The 18,822-nt window shown below is 33.6% G+C and overlaps 1 protein-coding gene across 1 annotated transcript in view; it reads right to left on the minus strand.

Annotated features, from left to right (window-relative positions):
- The window catches only part of LOC129224517 (retinal homeobox protein Rx-B-like), a 76,906-nt gene extending 58,587 nt beyond the window's left edge, over window positions 1-18,319 (minus strand). The window contains exons 1-2 of the mRNA XM_054858981.1: window positions 18,181-18,319; window positions 3,638-3,676 (exon numbers count right to left, since the gene is read on the minus strand). Coding sequence (XP_054714956.1) covers window positions 3,638-3,676; window positions 18,181-18,319 — 178 coding nt within the window. The remainder of the gene's footprint in view (window positions 1-3,637; window positions 3,677-18,180) is intronic.
- Window positions 18,320-18,822: the final 503 nt, after the last annotated feature.

The following is an 18,822-nucleotide window of genomic DNA, read 5'->3' on the forward strand; positions in this document are numbered from 1 at the left end:
TTTTTTGGAACAGCAAAAGTATTTAAAACACTTGCAAGTGCCTGATTTCTATCTGAATACATTTCCGATAATTATTATGTTTTAAGTTTTTAATCAATTTTATAAAGAAATTGCCTTGAAATTAAAATAAAGTATAAGAGTTTTCATGAATTACTGAGATTATTTTTTTTACTGTCATATTTATTTTAAAACAATTGAGCAATTTTCAAAGGAAACTGAGCTGAAGTCACAGCAATACTTGAGGTTTTCCATGAATGAAACTCTTTGTCAGGTGGTGCATTCATGGAAACACCGAGTGGTCCAGTGATAGCAACTGCGTCATTTTGAATATTCTTATAGATGTTGCTGCTGTGACGAGTCATGATGAAACATGAAGTATGAGGATGTACTTGAAAAGGCACTCTTTTAAGTCAATGTTCACGTTTAGATTATCAGTCATATTCAAAGCATGTTGTAGCTACATGAAAATCGCAAGAATTAGAAGGGAAACGGTAAAAATCTTTTCTGACCGATTAACAATATAATTAAAAAACTTTAGCTACTTGACGACTCTGCGGTAGACTGTTTTCAGACAAAGGAAGGGACTAAAACTAATTACGCGCCAGCACAATTTCAGGTACGGGAAATATCTTCGCGGTCTAGTCATGAAACTTTTTAATTGACGGCAAACTTCCCCTATAATATATATATATATATATATATATATATATATATATATATATATATATGTGTGTGTGTGTGTGTGGGATGCCGGTGTGACCTACTCCCGACTCCGACTCCCCGACTTCGACTCTGACTTCGTAGCTTCGGCAAACATTTATACACGGAGGACAAATGACTGACTCCGATTCTTGGATATTCGACTCCGACTCTTTTATCCCAAAATGAGATTGACTCCGACTCCGACGCTGTGGTTTTAACTGTGAAATAATTATTGTTGATATGACTTGTTTTTATTTTCACGCTAAAGTTTTAATTTAGGTATTCAGTTTTCGGCGAATAAACTCGAAGTCATTTATGTTAAAGATATGCGCAGACGATTTTTTTTTTTTTTTTTTTTGACAATGAAAATTATTTCTTTAAGTTGACATTTTATTGTTTTTATTTATTTTGGTAAGTGCATTAATTCGTTTAAAAAATTATTTTTGGCAACAGGGGAAATAGAAACGATTTTTTTTATATGATGTATTTATTTTAATGAACTTATTATTATTTTTTTTTTTTCGTTTTGAAAACTGTTAAAGATTTTTTTTAATGGAAAGAAGTGTATTAGCTGCTTTGTTTGAAAGGTGCTGTTATTTTATTTGTTCGTTTTTTTAAAGAAAAGTAAGGAATATTTTATTCCTAGAAATCAGCTTAAAATATTGAAAAAAAATATGTTTGAAAAAATTTGCGATTTTAGCTATTTTTGAGAATATTGATCAGGTACTAGAAAGTAGTATGGGTATACGGGAAAGTAGGCTCGTTTAGTTCTAGACAGAACTTCTTGTTAATATTATGAACCTGATGTACTTTATATTATGAAAACAATTCTAAGTAAGTATTAATACGTTTTATCTAAGTTCCGCATATTGAACAGATAATAAGAGTTAATGCTAAAGAAGCTGCAAAATGAATACACGTATGTCACCTAGCGCAGCCATAATTTCGAAGGAGGGTGGGTTAATCATAAGTCTTTAAACGCATCCATACTAGGATTGGTAATTGTGAAGTGTAGTAATTCGTAATCACCCGGTTGACTTGCACTATAAATACATGTGCATCTGATTGTTTCGTTTCGGTTGTTTTAAGATGTTTGATTCTAGTTCCTTCTTTTTTTTCATATCTTTATTCAAATATGAACAAACTATTGTTATCAAATCTTGCTGCTTCACTGCGTTATGAAATACTTTGCTCACAGTAATAAGACATAAATAAAACCAAAGATTCTTTTAATAAAATGAAAAAGAAGGAAGCGGTAGGAAAACGTGGTAAATTTTCAAAATAAGATCTACATGAAACCGTGCTTCATATATTTTTGGATGAGAAATACTTGATGGAAATCTCAGAAACATTTTGTGGCATGTTTGAGTATCGCAGCAATTTTCAGCTTTGGTACCACTGATTAAAGATGTTTAAACTTTAAAAAAAGAAAAAAAAAAGTGTGGTTCAACCCATTTTCCTCCTCTTCCACATTTTAACATATTGCTTTTCAACAAATTTCTGAATGCTATTACTGTGCATCGTAAAGTTTGACGATACAGAACGAAAAATGACCTCATATATCTATACCACAAAATAAAAATCTATCAGAAAAACTGAAAAATATTTATTTTTAGGATTTGTCAGTTTTATAGTATGTATTTCGACTGTTGAGTATATTGGAAAAGAACTTATTAATACAACAGATTAAATTAATTGCTAATAGAAGCTTTACAAGAGTGCAACATAAATATTTTTCAGAATATCATTAACTTAAATATAACTCAATTTATAAGACAAGTAAAGGTGGACGGAAAGATCGTTTCCAGCAATGAAATTTTAGAAACAATTTAAAGAAACAGTAGGTACATCTCAAAAGCGTTTAAACGGAATGTTTTGTAAAAAAATGTGTGAAAATATATCTCCACGTGACAAAAGAAATCTTAATAATTTTCCAAAGCAAAAAATGCGAATCAATGCAACTTTGTAAAACCTAAAAGAGGCAGGAATTTTCATTTCGATGAATTTGTGTTTTCAATCTTTTCGTTTTGTAACTTCAAAACAATAACTTTTTCAATTTTGTAACCTTTTTCAATTATTGAAGGATTTTTATCAGTTTTCTAATGAAGATTTTACCAATTTGGTTTAGTACTTATGGTAGATACATTTCTTCCTAAATAATTCATGCTTGTAACTTTTATAATGTGATGTTTAAAAATCCATAGGCAATTTCAAACAGGAAAAAAAAAACGGTTTTTAAAGAAAGAAAGAAATACCAGCGAGTTGTAAATGTCTTTTTTTTATCACAAGAACAATATGCACCCCCCCTCCAAAAAAAATTCTAGATATACCACTGGAACTAATTTCTTTTGCGAAGTATATAGAAGGAAAAATATAAATTGGCTGGAGCAGGGCGCATTACGAGGGGATTTTCTGTATTTTTGGCAGGACCTCTTCCACAACCATTGCTCCTGTGGCATATTGCCAATCCTGTATATACAAGTAAAATCTGTTAGGAGCAAAACTCAGAAAACTCTGATTTGTAATGAACCCACCCCCTCCCCCCCCTCTCTCTCCCCCTCAAACAGTTCTGGATGCACTAACGATTGGGTCGAGATAATCAATTCGATACTCAGCTCGACAGCCACTTTCCCCTTCAACCTCCCAGTTTGAATTCCGAGATTGAAGAACCAGATTTTCAAAGAGATACTGAGTAATTTAGCAGCAAAACCTAGTGCTTTTTTTTTTTAATTTCCACTAATCCATATCATTCGTTGTGTGAATTGTCCATAACAATTTCGGATAGATGATTTGATTTTTCTTTCCTTCACTTCTTTCGTCTGGGAGTTAAATACTTCACGCAACTTATATACTCTGTGCTTTAGCTTTATCCGGTGTCACATGAAACATAAGATAGGTTTGCAGAAGGATGAGGTAAGGTGGGTCGGAGGAGGACTAGAATTAAGTGCTATTTGAATCGCTTTATCCCGACTACCTTACTATTTCTTAATTTTTGATTACAAATAGGCAAAACCAAACACAGTTTTTTTAAAAAAGAAAGAAATATCAACGAGTTGTAAATATCTTCTTTTATCACAAGAACGATATGTACCCCCCACGCCCCAAAAAAATGTTCATCAGACATTCGCAAAAATGGTTCGTTTCAAAGTTTCTTCTCACATGTGTTTGAGAAGCTGAACAGTTGCTGTTGTTAAAAAAGAAAAGGCATTCTTGTTCATTTCTTTTCTTTGCTTCTTTTTACCCTTTTCACATTATGTTACATTCAACAACTCTGTCAATTTTTTATACTTACTTTTTCTGAGTTAAAATTTTAAATTCTGGTATTATTTTTCGCAATTTTCTTCTAGTTATCGTCATATAATCTGTGTTTGTTAAGGTTTTTAAATATCGTTAAATCGACATACAAGGTCTCTATGTTTCATGATATAATGTTTGTTTAACAATTTAGCACTTGAACTCACTAACAGACAATAATTTTTGTTTTCATAAGGAATGGTATAAAATGTTTTCAAAGATTTTCTCTGTTTTTTAAGAGAGGGGGGTGTAAAATGGAGAAAAGGGGGGGGGGGGAGACCATACAATTCAACTTCTGTTTGTATTTACTGTTTCCGTAAGCAAATGGAAATCAGACACGTTGCCACTCAAAGTCTTCAGTATTATTAATTTAAATTGCAGTAGAACTCCAATTATCCGAACCCCAAGTATCCGATTTATCTGAATCACTTTCAGCATTTCTAATATGAAAAACATATGACGGAAACTTACTGCAGTTCGCAAAGTATTGTTTGTGTCTACATGTGATATTATCTTTCCTTCCACGAAGTTCGTCTGACAGCTTACTTAAACCCAGACGTTCATCAAGAAATGACATTCATTTACAGTACCATGTAGTAGGGAAATGTGCAGCAAAGTGAAATAGTTATGATAACTTACCTTTTTTAAGAGTAACAAATTGTGAAGTTGTTCTGAAAATTAGGGTACATAAAGAAAGAACAATATATATTTTGCAATAAAACTTGCCTTGAAACATTTTTTATTTTTGGCAAAGTGAAAAATGAAAACGTTTTCTTCGATCATTGAAGATATTTTTAATCAAATGAATGGGTAAATAAAAGAACGAATGAATAAATGAAGTCTAAATGAAAGAATAAAAGAAACAATAAATAAATGAGCAAATAAAATAGCGAATGAATGAATAAATAAGGAAGGTATTAATTGATGGTATGTAAATAAACTAATAAACAAATGAATTCGGAAGTGGTTTGATAAAAGACGGAATAAGCAAATAAAATGAAAGATTCCACTTTGCTCCGCATGGACTTGCCTAATTTTACAAAGCATTTACTAAACAAATAATCTTATCATTTAATAACTCCAAACATACATTTTGACTTACAACAAAATATTACACTTTGCATATCAATTTTTCAAAATTGCTTGTATTATCATATTCTTTGATTTCCAGAAGTATTTTTTCTGCACCAGAGTAGACTACACAAGGAACTACATAGTTAAAATATTACTAGATAGGTGGTAAATGCAGAATATTTCACCATTTCACTTTGCCCCCGCTATTTCACTTTGCCCCACATTCCTCTACTCTAATGTGCTCCCTGCTCTAATGTGCAACCACGTGTAAGTACGCTTAGCATGTGAGGTGTTACCTTTCTATTTGACTAATCAAAAGTTCTCTTTCTTTGAAAAATAATTTTCGTCTCTCATTTTCAACATACTGAATAATTTTCGTTTTGTTTTTAAATTATGTATACATGTACAGGGTGTCTTTTAATTGACCTACAAATTTAAATTGAAATAGCACAAGAATCGTTGCAGATAGTGCTTTAAAACTTCTTTTATTGCAATGAACACCGCAAAGGAAATTTAATCAGAACGTTTTCAAAATGAGACCCTTCAGAGGCAATACAGTGTCTAGTCACGAGGTCATAAGTAATTCATTCAAGTGTTACTCTATTAGCACTTGCAGATGAGCCAGTTATTGTACTTCTTGAGGCTATTGAAGTCAGTCGGCTTCTTTTTGAACACTTATTCTTTTATGTGATCCAAAAGGTAGAAGTCGCACGGATTCATATCCGGTAATTACGGTAGTCAATGCAGTGCGCCAGGGTGGTTGATCGGATATTGGTAAGCGATAACCCTGATTCCAAACACACTGTTAATGGTGTCAAAAACTCTTCACCGTACAAATACCAAATTTTAACAATGAGTATATACGATTTTCGGTTGAGTATCGTACTTCGGAAGACATTTTCGTAATGGCGTGAAATCAATGTTAATCAGTTTCCTTTTATACCCTCCGCCACTGCATTAATAAGCTGCGCTATGTAGTGAGACTCTGCGAAGTCATTTCATTCTAAAGTTGTAAGTAAATTAAAAGACACCCTGTATATATATATTGCAGTTAAAATTGTAAGCGAAAGCCCACTTTGTAACTGACTTAATACTGCCATGCCGTTGAGAACATATTAAATCAAATTTTGGGACCATATTGCTCCACAAAGCACAATTTACATATTATACTTAGTTAATCAAACAAAAAAAAATGAGAATTAATGATGCAGCACAGAGCAGGTGACAAAAAATTGGTTTAAGATTTCTTTCAAAATTTTATCAGTACATACTTTAAAACAGGAATTCTCAACCTGCGGAGCCTCCTTCGGGTAACGTAGAAGAATTTCAAGGGAAGCAATGTTGTTACTTTTACAGTGAAAAAGTAAAACTAACTAAAATTTGCTCAATATTGTGGTCTCGTGTAAATATTTTCAACAATATTGCTTTTTTGACGTTGGTAGAGCAGTTTTCATCCACATATCTCTGTGAATCCAGATTTTCTGCATTAGCATACATTAAGTAAGTCAAAACCGACGAATGTCTTAAAAGAAATCAGAGGTGCTCTTTGTTGCAGTTATAATTTAATATTCAAAACCTTATCAAACACAAACAATGACAATATTAATGAGGCTGTTATTCAGGTGTGAATACAGGTGGAGGGACCTGGGGGTCATGACGAGCTGAATGGATGTAGAATATCATGCAAATGTATTATTAAAATACTTTATAGAAGTGTTTTCCGCAACCTTTTTGATTTATTAATTGTTTGTTTAAGTAAATATTCAAAAAAAAAAAAAAAAATATGTTTCCTTTCATTGCTTCTAATATTAATGTTAAACATTTTTGCCATACTATGCTCTTTATTCCCCGCCAATTTGAGATTTTTTGAAGTGATAACTTCTTATGGGAGGGTAAACCGATTTGTGACATAACGCGCGTAACAGCGCAACTCTCGTCTGGCATTCCTTTCGTTCGCGCATACGACAGAAGCGCGCATGGTCGGGGAAATTTAGTTTCTTTACTCTTTGGGTTAGCTTTAAGCGTTAAGTGATAGTAGAAAAAGTAATGAAACTAACAGAAGATGGATGATCGTCGCAACATAACGCTATCTCCTAACGAAAGGTGAGTTTAATTATACAATATAATACCAATAACATTGTAAACAATATATATTCAAAACAGCATTTAATCTTCAAATTTATTTTCAAAACAAAACATTTTTGCGATTAGTTATACTAAAAATATCTCGCTTCATTTAGGGTTTCGAACTGTGATATGGTGTACATATTTTAAAAGAACTTCATTCCCGCAGACTCCGCAACGCGGAGATTGGGGACGGCTGAGAAAACAAAAATAATAAATAAACATTTAATTTGTTCATCACAGAGTAAAATCTAAAATGTTTCGTAAGTTTGAGTGTTTTTTCTCGTAAACGAAATATTTAGAAACGACGTGTCATTTAATCTATTGTTTTTGCGCCGACATCAAAACTTATGTTTGAAAGTAGTCTGAACGGTGATCAAAGAATAAAATTATTTTTCATTTAGAGCAATTTTGAAGTCGGTTCTATTTTTTTTTTTTTTTTTTTCAAAATTTTTTTAAATAAAAATCCAACTAGCAAGCATTTTTCTGTCTCTGTTACGTATTCAAACGTTCAATATTTATTTACAAATACTTATTTTAGGGCTATTTAAATGGAAGTCGTGGCAGATGTGCATCAACATCAGCAACAGACGCAACAACACTCGCAACGAAATATACAATCAACCCAAACACGAAGTATCGTTTCTACAATCCAAATTACAATTACAAATGATTAATAAGCCTGAAGAAGCCACTACAAGTCACGGAACTGTACTTGATGAAGTTTTTGCAAGATTTTTCGATAACATACAATGCAAAAATTTCGTTGTTTATTATACCTACCATAAGCCAATTGGTATTTTCATAGGATTAAATAATGATAATAATTGAATGCTATGAAAGTTATCACTTCTGCATGAAACTTACATGAAAGAAAACTCATTCACTTTTCCTTTTTTTAGCAGATATGAGTTATGTTTTCTTTAACATTAATTTTGTCAATATAATTTCAGGAAAATCGTTTTATGAATCCAAAAAATGTCATTCAAACTATAGGCCTCATTTAGGAATCTTTCATCTCCCCTCTCGCGTCCATAATGTCACCAAAGATGACTGAAGATTGCATTTTTAGGACTTCCATTTCGCAAATTTCTGGAATAGAACAGTTTAATTGCCTTTTCCCAATAAATATGACAAAAAATAGCATGAAATGGTCTTTCCGAGACTTACATTCCAAGCAATTTCTGCTGTTAGACCCCCCCCCCCCCCTCCACGCCCCATGGGCACCCATAACAGGAGGCAAATAGGGGATCAGGGCCCACTCCCCTAGAAATTAAAACTTTCTTGCTTTTAACAGTTGTTTTTACACTTTTGTAAAGAAAAAATTTCTTCTCCAGCCATTAATGAACAAGTCATTGAAAACGTCAAATTTTAATAACTCTAAACTGTACTGAAATCGGTTTCCATGGGAAAAATATCCTGCTAAACCATGAGGAAAATATCTCAGCCTCCCCCCTCTCAAACTTTGCATATGGATGCCCATGACCCCCCCCCCCCCTTTCCATCTTTCCTTGCGTAACGTCGCCAAAGATAGTTTAAAAATAGTAGGGTCTAGTGGGGTAAAGTGGTCATAAAATCGTAGGTTTTCAACTTAGGTGGATAATAAATACAATAAATTCTTTAAACACTTCAACTTTTTTTGTTGTTATTTTACATTGCATTATTGAAGAACACGGTACATTGAATTTCAGGGAAAAAAATATTGATTTAAGTAGTTTTATAACACTTTCATTTCCCTTTGTATTTATGACCACTTTAACCCATGGGGTGGGGGAAAGTGGTCCTAGCATGGGGTAAAGTGATCATAGTTAAAAATAGCTGCAAAACCGTTACAAATAACCCTAATTTTTGTATATTTCGGTTATCTTTATATTTACAAGTATATGGACGAGTATATGCGGGTATACACGAGTATACTATTCGTGTCGCGTAGACATGAGTAAACATGTGTATATATGAATAGATACATGTATTCATCAGATACATGCATGCACGTGCCGACTTAAGTATATACGTGTATACACGAGTATATAAACATGTATACGTGATTACCTACAGGAGTGTATACATGTTTACACGAGTATATACGTGTCACGGGCATACGCGAGTATATACGCGTATAAACGAACATCATATGCGTGTTTGCATATGTATCTCGAGTATATACGTGCATACCTGAGTATATACGTGTATAGTCGACGTATATACGCATATATAAGTGTACATACATACTTATACGGGTATACACGAGTTAATTCGTGGATATATCCAGTGCATGTTTGTACGTGTCTACTCACGTATATAAAATGGAAGCACGAGTATATACCTATGTATACATGTAAACACGATTTTATACCTGTTAGACGTATATGCGTGCATTTACGTGTATACCACCAGCATATGTATCCCACGAGTATATCCGCTAATATATACATGTATGCTTACAGAAAGAATTCAAGAACTTGGGCAAAACCTAAGTGGTGTGAAAGGGGAGGATAAGAAGCAAAAATCATAAGGAACTTACGGTCGCTGACGCGCTACGTGCACACAAGGTCAGATACTGACGTTAGCAAAATATGTCACAAATTTGTTACACAAAGATGATTTTACCCGACATTTTAGTTTTTAAGAAATATTTAGAGCAGTTGTAAAAAGTTACGGCCTGTAGTAGCTCTAATACAAACATCGCAACAAAGGCGCAGCGACTGATGAAAGTTTTTCAAAAGTCTCGTAATTGCAACAGAGTGATTGCGATGCGTGTATTACAGCTTCCGGCCGCAAATTTCATCAATCACTTTAAAACTTTCTTAAAACCTAAAATTTCGTGTAAAATTGTCTTTGTGTAGTAAATTTGTGACCTGTTTTGCAACCATCAGTTTTGCAACCATCAGTTTCTGGCTTTGCGTGCATGTCGCGCGTCAGCGTTGAGTTTGTGTCCATATGTTTTTTGCTTCTTATCCTCCCGTCTAACACCTTTAAATAATTTGCCCAAGAGTTTAGACTCACCCTGTATACATGTATATCACATGCTTGTATGTGTCTACTCGAGTACGTACGCGTATATACGTGTCTCCCTGAGTATATAAGTGTTCGTATGTACACGAGCATAAGTGGGTATATACGTGTATAGTCTGTATAGATAAAAAATACTTGCAGATACCCAAATACGTGTTTATCGGTGCATTCATATTAATACATGTATATACGTGCCTACACGAGTATATGCGTATGCATACGCATATACACGTATATTTAATCCTGTTTATTGCAAAACAATACATATTAAGTGAAATTAATATTTAATTTATGTCTGCCTTATACTTAAAGATTAACTGACTTTAGAAGAACAATATTCGTTAAGCCTAATATTATGACCACTTTACCCCATCTTACTTAAATTGTTCTAAAAATTATTCAAAATAGATTCAGCTAACTGCTAATAAGTAAGAGTTCTTAAGACATGTAGGAAGCTTCCTGCGCAGTCAATCTGTTCATAATTCTAACAAACAAAATTTCCCAAGGAAGTTGAAAAAGGTGTTTAGATTTTTAAAAATTTCATATTTACACAAAATTTTTTTTTTTTTTACCAAATAAAATTTTGGCAGTTGTAAAATTTTGTATTCAAAATGTAGTTTCTAAATGCACAACCCCCTGAAATGAAATTTTCACATTCATCCGAACATTAATTTCCAACCAATAGCCATTTATTTGAATTATGACTACTTTACCCCATTGACCACTTTCCCCCATCAGACCCTAGCTTTTCAACGTTAGAGAAACCCCGAATCTTCCACCCCTTCTCCTAAAGTCCCCAAAGATAGCTTAAAACTGATTTTAGAGTTTCAATGTCGACCATTTTGAGGGAGAACTCTTATGCCCTTTCTATTGCCCTAATGTCACCGCAGAGAGACAAAAAATGCATTTTCGTTTCTAAATTTTAAAAAATATTGGAGGGGGGGCCCTCATCCCCTCCTAGAACGTCTCAACGGATAGCTCAAAGCTACGTTCCTAAAACTTCAATGTCAAAAATTTTCTGAGAATAGCTCCTATGTTCTGACCATTCTTCTAACGTAATCAAGGCTCTCGGCAGTCGGAAATAGCGATGAATAGAAACTTTGTGTAAAAAACTGTCAGGATCACAAATTTTTACAATGCACAAATTAAAAATACAACAAAATGTTTTTAAAAGATGAAAATGGACAAAAAAAAATTGTTTGACAGTTAAAAAACTAAAATAGGAAAATAACTTGTGGTAAGTTTTAAAAAGTCAATTGATTTTTTTTTACAATGCCAAGTTAAATATTAAAAGATATATTTGTAAAAAAACACACACACACACACACACACACACACACACACACACACACAATTTTCCAGAAAATATATTGATTTTAGAATAGAAAATTCATCAATTTATGAAATGTACATTTATTTTAAAACCTGTTACCTTTCTTTGTAAAATTACCGGTTCGGTGAACAGAAATATCAGTTAATAGAGTTCTACTGTACTTGTATTGAGCACATATTGTAGTGCTAATGGGAGAGAGGGAGGTCACATCAATATTCAAAGGGGGCGCAGAAAAAAAACTACACCGAGCGTACAAAAATATTTAAAATAAATTACGCTTAGATTGTCGATAAATTCAAAATAACCAAAATTCATTAAATTTTTAGAATATTGAGTCACATGTTGACACGCTATTCAACAACCGAAACCACAATCAGGAGCAATGTTCCCACTTTTTGTGTGTGTGTGTGAAACATTACTACCAACTTTTCCAATAGCCTGCTGGCGCGGCTCATTTTTTTCTCTTAGTACTGAATATTTTCAAAGACATCTGCTATTTTGCTCGTTTATATCACGTTATTTTCGTGCTTACCTTCGGAAGGAGTGCTTAGCATTCTACTTAGTGCAGAAGTATGTTTGAAGTGTTTGAAAAACAATCCCCCCCCAGCCCCCTCTCGAATTGTTTCACCGATAAAAAAAAATATGGAGTTAGCTGAAAACCAATCTGCTCTAAAGGCAAGTCTGAAACAACTTGTTAGAGAACAGTGACGAAAACATGATTTAACGAATAACGCTAAAGCTTGACCATGGAGGGATGGCGGGTGACCTTGAAGTGGAAAATCATTTGTATCATTTGTAGAATGTTTTTTGTTATTGTTTTATTTTGTTATACATAGGATCAGCGAGAACTCACCTCTTACTACTAGGTGCTATCTGACTGATTCTACCTATGACAGATGATATTAATGATGTTTCCGCTTCTAGGTCATCCGCCATCTCTCCGTGGTCGTTTTACATCTATGGATCCCAATTTACAGTTTCAAAACCGTTGTTCTATAACACAGTAAAAAGCGGGAAATTTACGTTTCACAACTTCAATAGTTTCGCACAAATAGCATCTTAAATGCAGTTGAATTTGTCAGCAGAATCAAATTTTCACCCGTGTAACAAATAACAATAATGTATTCCCAAACAAGATTTTCAGTCAATAAACATATTTGATCATAAACAAGATTTAAAAATAAATAATAAATTAAAATATTGGATGATATGGAATATGGAATTATTGTAATATAATGAAAGGAAAAAAATGAAATGGTTAAAAAATACATTACAAGTAAAGGGAAACATAAAACTATAAAACAAAATGCTAACTAAATATTTTATGTTTACCCATCACACGCACACAAATATTAGAGTGGGTTACAGTTGCATCCTTTTTGAGTAATCTTACAGTACTGGCTGGGGACTTAGGTTAAGTTTTAAATTAAGTCTCTGCTATAAAAATAAATCCGTACACTGGAGCTGGCTATTTTGTATCCCTTTTCCCGCCTTAAATGAAAAAAAGAAAAAAAGGTTCCCCCACATCTATGCATAAACATTTTTAAGCACGCCTCGCAATTAATCATTCTACCACCATGAAAAGCAGGGTTCGTGATTTTTTTAATTTTTTTTTTTTTTAAATTAAAAAAGTCGATTTTTTTCCTTAAATCGGATTTTTACTTCCTTTTACAAAAAAGGAAGTATTGTATTCGCGAAAAAATTTTCACTTTAAAATCGGCCTTAATTTCCATTTTTCTCACCCCCGAATGAATGTTGAGTTTTTTTTTTTTTTTTCGACCCGATCACACGTGGATATATGCCTAGGAACGTACAGACACCCGAAATATCCATTTTGACGACCCCGACTTAATTACAACGAATTTTCTCGTGACGTCCGTATGTATGTGAGTATGTATGTGTGTATGTATCTCGCATAACTCAAAAACGGTATGTCCTAGGAAGTTGAAATTTGGTACGTAGACTCCTAGTGGGGTCTAGTTGTGTTCCTTCTCTTTTGGTTGCATTCGGATGTTCCTAAGGGGGTCTTTGCCTCTTTTTGAGAGGAAATTATTGTTAATTTCGATGTAAACTTAAGTTGTGTTATAATTTGTCGGACATTTGGCGATATATCGCCAGTCTTTTGGTCACCAAGTTTTGTTGCCAACTTGGTGACAAATTTGGCGATTTTTTTTTCTTTTCTTTTTTTTTTTTTTAATTGGTTTTAATTTGACCACTGTTGATGATATTTAGAGAGTAAACAATTGAATCACATTAAAATTGCCAATAATGGGGAATTGACATTAATTTGGAGCAAAAGGAAGTCATGGGATGCACACATCAGCTCGTTTTTATTTAAGTCAGATGTTTTTTTATTTTTTATTAAATTTATAATTATTTATTACTTTACATTTATAAACACGATATATTTCATACAGTGGATGAATCTATTCAGCTTACTCTTCAAACTTAGATAAGTTCTCTATCTATTCAATACATTTTTAAGATTTATAAGATACGTTACAATACTTAGATAGGAAGTGATTTTGTTTATGCTTTGCTTAAAAATATGGTTTCCATCATCATGTATGTTTTAGTGTAAAATAATATGTTGAGCAATTACTTTTCTTAATTATATCAATGATAGTGTATGAGAAAGACTGATAATTTTTATTTGGTTCTATACTGAATGGAACTGTAATTTTGGAGTAAAAGCAATACTGCAAGAAGGAAAATCTGTTTCACACACATCAAGAGGGATCTATTTAGTTTTGCCAGTTGAAGTTAAGATTGTGTAATGCAGTGTGGTTAAATTTAGAGCAACACATTCTAAAAAAGCAAAATTAATTAATAAAAATAAAATAAACTGGTTTTAATTCAGGATTTCGATAAAAAAAAATCGCTTGATTCAAATCAATCGATTTAAATCAATGTTTTTTTTTTTTTCATTTTAAAGACCAATTGACTTAAATCAAGATTTAAATCAAACTGATTTAAATCAAAGAACCCTGATTAGAAGGCAGTGTTTTTGTCCGAACTAATAACAAAATAAAAATGATTAATTAATAAAAGAAAGCAAAAACGATTTTTTTTTTTTTTTGTGCTGATGTGCAATGAACTTCCTTTGAAGATTTGATAGAGTAAATTTAAATTAAAACATGTTTTGATTTCAGTGTTGAAATTCCTCAGAAACTCTTAAATACAGTTTTGGTTATCGCTCCCCAGAGAAATGTCATCCAGAACAACCCCCCTCCCCCACCCTTTAGTGATTCTGCTGCATTCGGTAGAGTATCACCCCCTCCCCCTAGACGAGTGACTCGGGGCATACAGCCCCCCCCCCCCCCCCCCCCCCGCGCGTAGTGACGTTAGTGGCAGTACAGCAGAACTCAACACTTTTTACAAGTAAAAAACGGCAGAATTATTCAAAGAGCTATTACCTGAAGAACCACTTACGGAGATAGTTCAGCTATTCAATACTTTGTCTATTTTTAGAATTTACAAACTAGAGCCTCTGATACACAACTAATAACTGAAGAACCTCTTTATATCGCGGGGATTTCGAGACTTATTTTAACGCGAGTTAGAACATTGTTGCAGAAAAGTCAATTTTTTTCCCCAAATGAAAACGAACGACAATAATACAAAGCAGTTCAGAATAAACAAACCTTGAGCTAATTTTTCATTCGAACATACTTTATAGAAACCGCGGCATCACATATTATTGCATTTTAAATGTTTTTATAAACTGCCTTGAAGGGCAAAACTACTGTGTAACCAGTGCTGTGAATTTCACAACACGCTGTTTTGAATTAAAGAAAAGAAAAATGAAAAAAAAAAAAACACTAGGTACCAGCGTTTTGCCTGCGTTACATGTGGTACAACCAATTTTATTGAGACCAATTTACAAGAAGAAATTTACAGTCCGCCGAAGAGAAAGTACATCTCGAACAAAAGTGGGTATCGAATCCACCATGTCAAGTGAGTTAAGTCATCTTTGATCACTTGAAATTTGACCACTAAGGCCTCTGGATCACAGATGATGACGTCATTAGTATTTACTCACGTACTCGTTGTCCGATTTCCCAGCACGAAGAACTTTCAGTAAGTTGACAGCTGCGGTGATTGGAAAAACGCAGCAAAAGTTGAAGAGCTGCGATAATTGGAAAAACGCAGCAAAAGTTGATTTAAAAAAAATTGCACCCCTCCTTTTTAAAGTGTGGACCTCATATAATAAAAACTCATATTGGTGGATAGCTAGTGGGATTTTTTCCTTGAACGACAAGTGAAATGCAGACGAAGATTTCATGCATAAAAAATGTTGGATGTGCTAGACTATAGAGACTTGAACCGATTCCGTAGCTTACCGAAGTATGTCGTTAAAGAGTTCTGCTGTATTTATAAGTAATATTGAGGTGGACTCAACAGTTTTGCTTTTTCATCATGCAAAATGCTAAAATTTCTTTGAAAATGTAATTGAAGATTCGTATTTATTTATTTATTTATTTATTTATTTATATTTTTTTGGTTCTAGCTATATACTTGCAATTTTCTAATAAATATTTGAATGATTTTAGTAAGCACGTTATATGATCTTTTGTTGTGGCAATTAATCACCGTTTACAGCAAACAGAATAATGCGTCGTGAAATTATATGAACTACCAGGGCTGGATTAAGATATGGAAAGGTTCCAGGCCAAAGATTCTTCAGAATGCCCCTGTTGTTAAACATAATAATTTTAGCCATTTGGCTGAAACATTTTTCGCCATATAGGGCCATATTTTTAGCCCTAAACAGCGGGGGTCTTCTACCACGGCCTAGTTGGCCGTGGGATTCAGCAATCAGATCCTGTGAACTACGACTTTATTTGTGCATACATGCACCAGAGAAGTAAGAAGGGCAAATGTCCTTCCGCTAAAATTTTCACCTGCGCACAATTTTTCAAGCAGAAAATTTGCTAAAGTTTATGAGAAAATGAAAAGAAAAAAAAAGAAAAATGTTTTTCAGGGTTGTCGTTCATTATTTTGCTAATGATTACTGTAAACCCATCAGAGAATAGACACTGATTATTTTGTTTCTTCATTTTTAAAGCGGGTTTCAAAAGTTTTTTTATTTTTTATTTTTATTAGATCAAGTTGTAAAATGTAACTTCCTTCTATGGAATTTCAAAAAGGAAGAAAGGGGAAAAGGAAATAGTCGATGAAAGAAAACAATTTGTAAAAAAAAATAATAATAATAATAATAATAAAGAAATTAATAAATATATAAATTACAAAAAAGTAATCTAGCAAGCAGTGGATGAACGTTTAGTTTACATACAATTTCAGAAAGGAAAGAAATGGGGGGGGGGGGGGGGGGGGACAGCCTATATGAAAAAAAAAATCGGGAAGAAAAAAGAAAGCTCGCAAGCAGTGAATGAACGCTTCGTTTCTTTTCTTTTTTCTTTATTTTCTTGAAAAAAAAATAATTACGATTCAAAAAAAAAAAATCAGATTAATTTCTGAACAGTATCTTCCTTCCATATAATTCGAAAAAGCAATGAAGGGGAGAGGAGAGGAAAAGTAACGGCCCATGTGTGAAAAAAAAGGAGGGGGACCAGAGAGTCGTGAATGAAAGTTTCGTTTTTTTTTTTTTTTTTTTCCTTTTTTAAAAAAGAAAACTAATTTTTTTTCAAATGAATGTGTAAACAATAACTTCTTTCTACACAACTCCAAAAAGGAAGGAAAGGGGCAAAGGAAAGGAAAACAGCCCATGAAAGAAAACAATTGAGGAAAAGGGAGGGGGAGTAAGCCAGAAGCAGTAAAAATAAAAGAGGAATAATAGGTAAGGAGTGCAAAGAGAAAGCGTAAAATTATTACTAAACCTCATCGAAAATTGGTTCAAAACAAAAATCCTACTGGCCAGAAAATGTCGTTTTCTCTCACTGATTAGACATGTTCATTTACTGGGTTGCTTCATCATATTTTATTTGAACCTCCTCCCACCCCCCTCTCCTTAAAAAAAAAAGAATCTGAATCATAGAAGTTCTTCGAGTTCTTTTTTTAGAAAAATAACAGCTCAGTAGCCGAAAAATTTGTACTCTCATGTACCAAATGCTGCTGTTTTCAATATATGAAAATGAAGCTGCGCTTAGGTGTTCATCAACTGATCAGACTCAGTGGCATAGCGATTAATTTCTCAAGGGGGGTGTCCACCAGGAATGCCGATAGCCAATCGGGCTCCTTGTCAGTTTGGTCGCTGGACCTCTTCCCCTCCCAACATAAAACGTATAAAATTCATACTGCTGCAATTCCAAAGTGCCCTAGGGGCCCTCGAATAGTGTGCCCCTAGTTTCTGACTAGGCTGACATAGCCTCTCGTCAGCCCTGGTTTTCACCAGGCTAAGAAAAGCAAAATGTAATGCTTGGAATCGTAAATAGACACAATTGGAATTTTATTTTAATTTTATGAAAACACTAGACAGTCATAGCTACAGAAAATTGATAAAATAATGAAAAACAATTTTTAAACAGAGAAAAGTAACTAATTTTTATTTCAGAAGTTTAATTTCGAGCTTTAAGGGAGGAGTCTGAATCCGGGAACCATACCTCCATCCCTCTATCCTACGCCCACTGGTCAGACTAATCTAACAGAAAAGGTAACGACCAGAAATTTCGTCTTACCTCTTGATCCGACCACGTCTTGGATGTCGCCGATGGTTGGACGACGAACAACATCACGGCTGGCGTTGAGAAGTCTCTCGATGCTGTACAAGGAAAAGCGATTGGGCTGTCTCTCGATGGTGGGCCTGGAATCTTCCATTGTTTAAAGGAAGATACTCAACCCAAATTGAAAGATTACTAAACTTCTCTCTTGTTCAGGCACTGTCCACTACAAATCACTGGATAAAAAATTATGGCACTTGAGCCAAGCGAAATGAGTTCCGAATCATATCCCGGGCTCTGACGAAAATGAAATTACAGTCATATCAAGTCTTTTTGCCGTTAGACTTTAAAGATAGTTACTGGCTTTGTAGTTGAAACAATTCTTGATGCTTTTGCTTTTATCACATTCTAAGCTTTTTAGAGTAGCTCACAGACAGAGATCGCTTTTGATGCAGTTGTTCTTACAGAAGTTGTTGTTAATGGTTTTTGCTGGAGCAATTCTTGTTGCTTATGTTCAAAACATATTCTATGCCTTATTGAAGAGTTTTCGATTAAACAACTATTTTTGCAGTTATTCTTACAAGTACTTTTGTGGATTGGCCGCTGAAATGGATTCTACATCGATTTGGCAAAATAACAACTGAATTTGAAAGTAATTTT

This window comes from Uloborus diversus, chromosome 6 (genome assembly GCF_026930045.1).
Source record: "Uloborus diversus isolate 005 chromosome 6, Udiv.v.3.1, whole genome shotgun sequence".
Taxonomy (NCBI): domain Eukaryota; kingdom Metazoa; phylum Arthropoda; class Arachnida; order Araneae; family Uloboridae; genus Uloborus; species Uloborus diversus.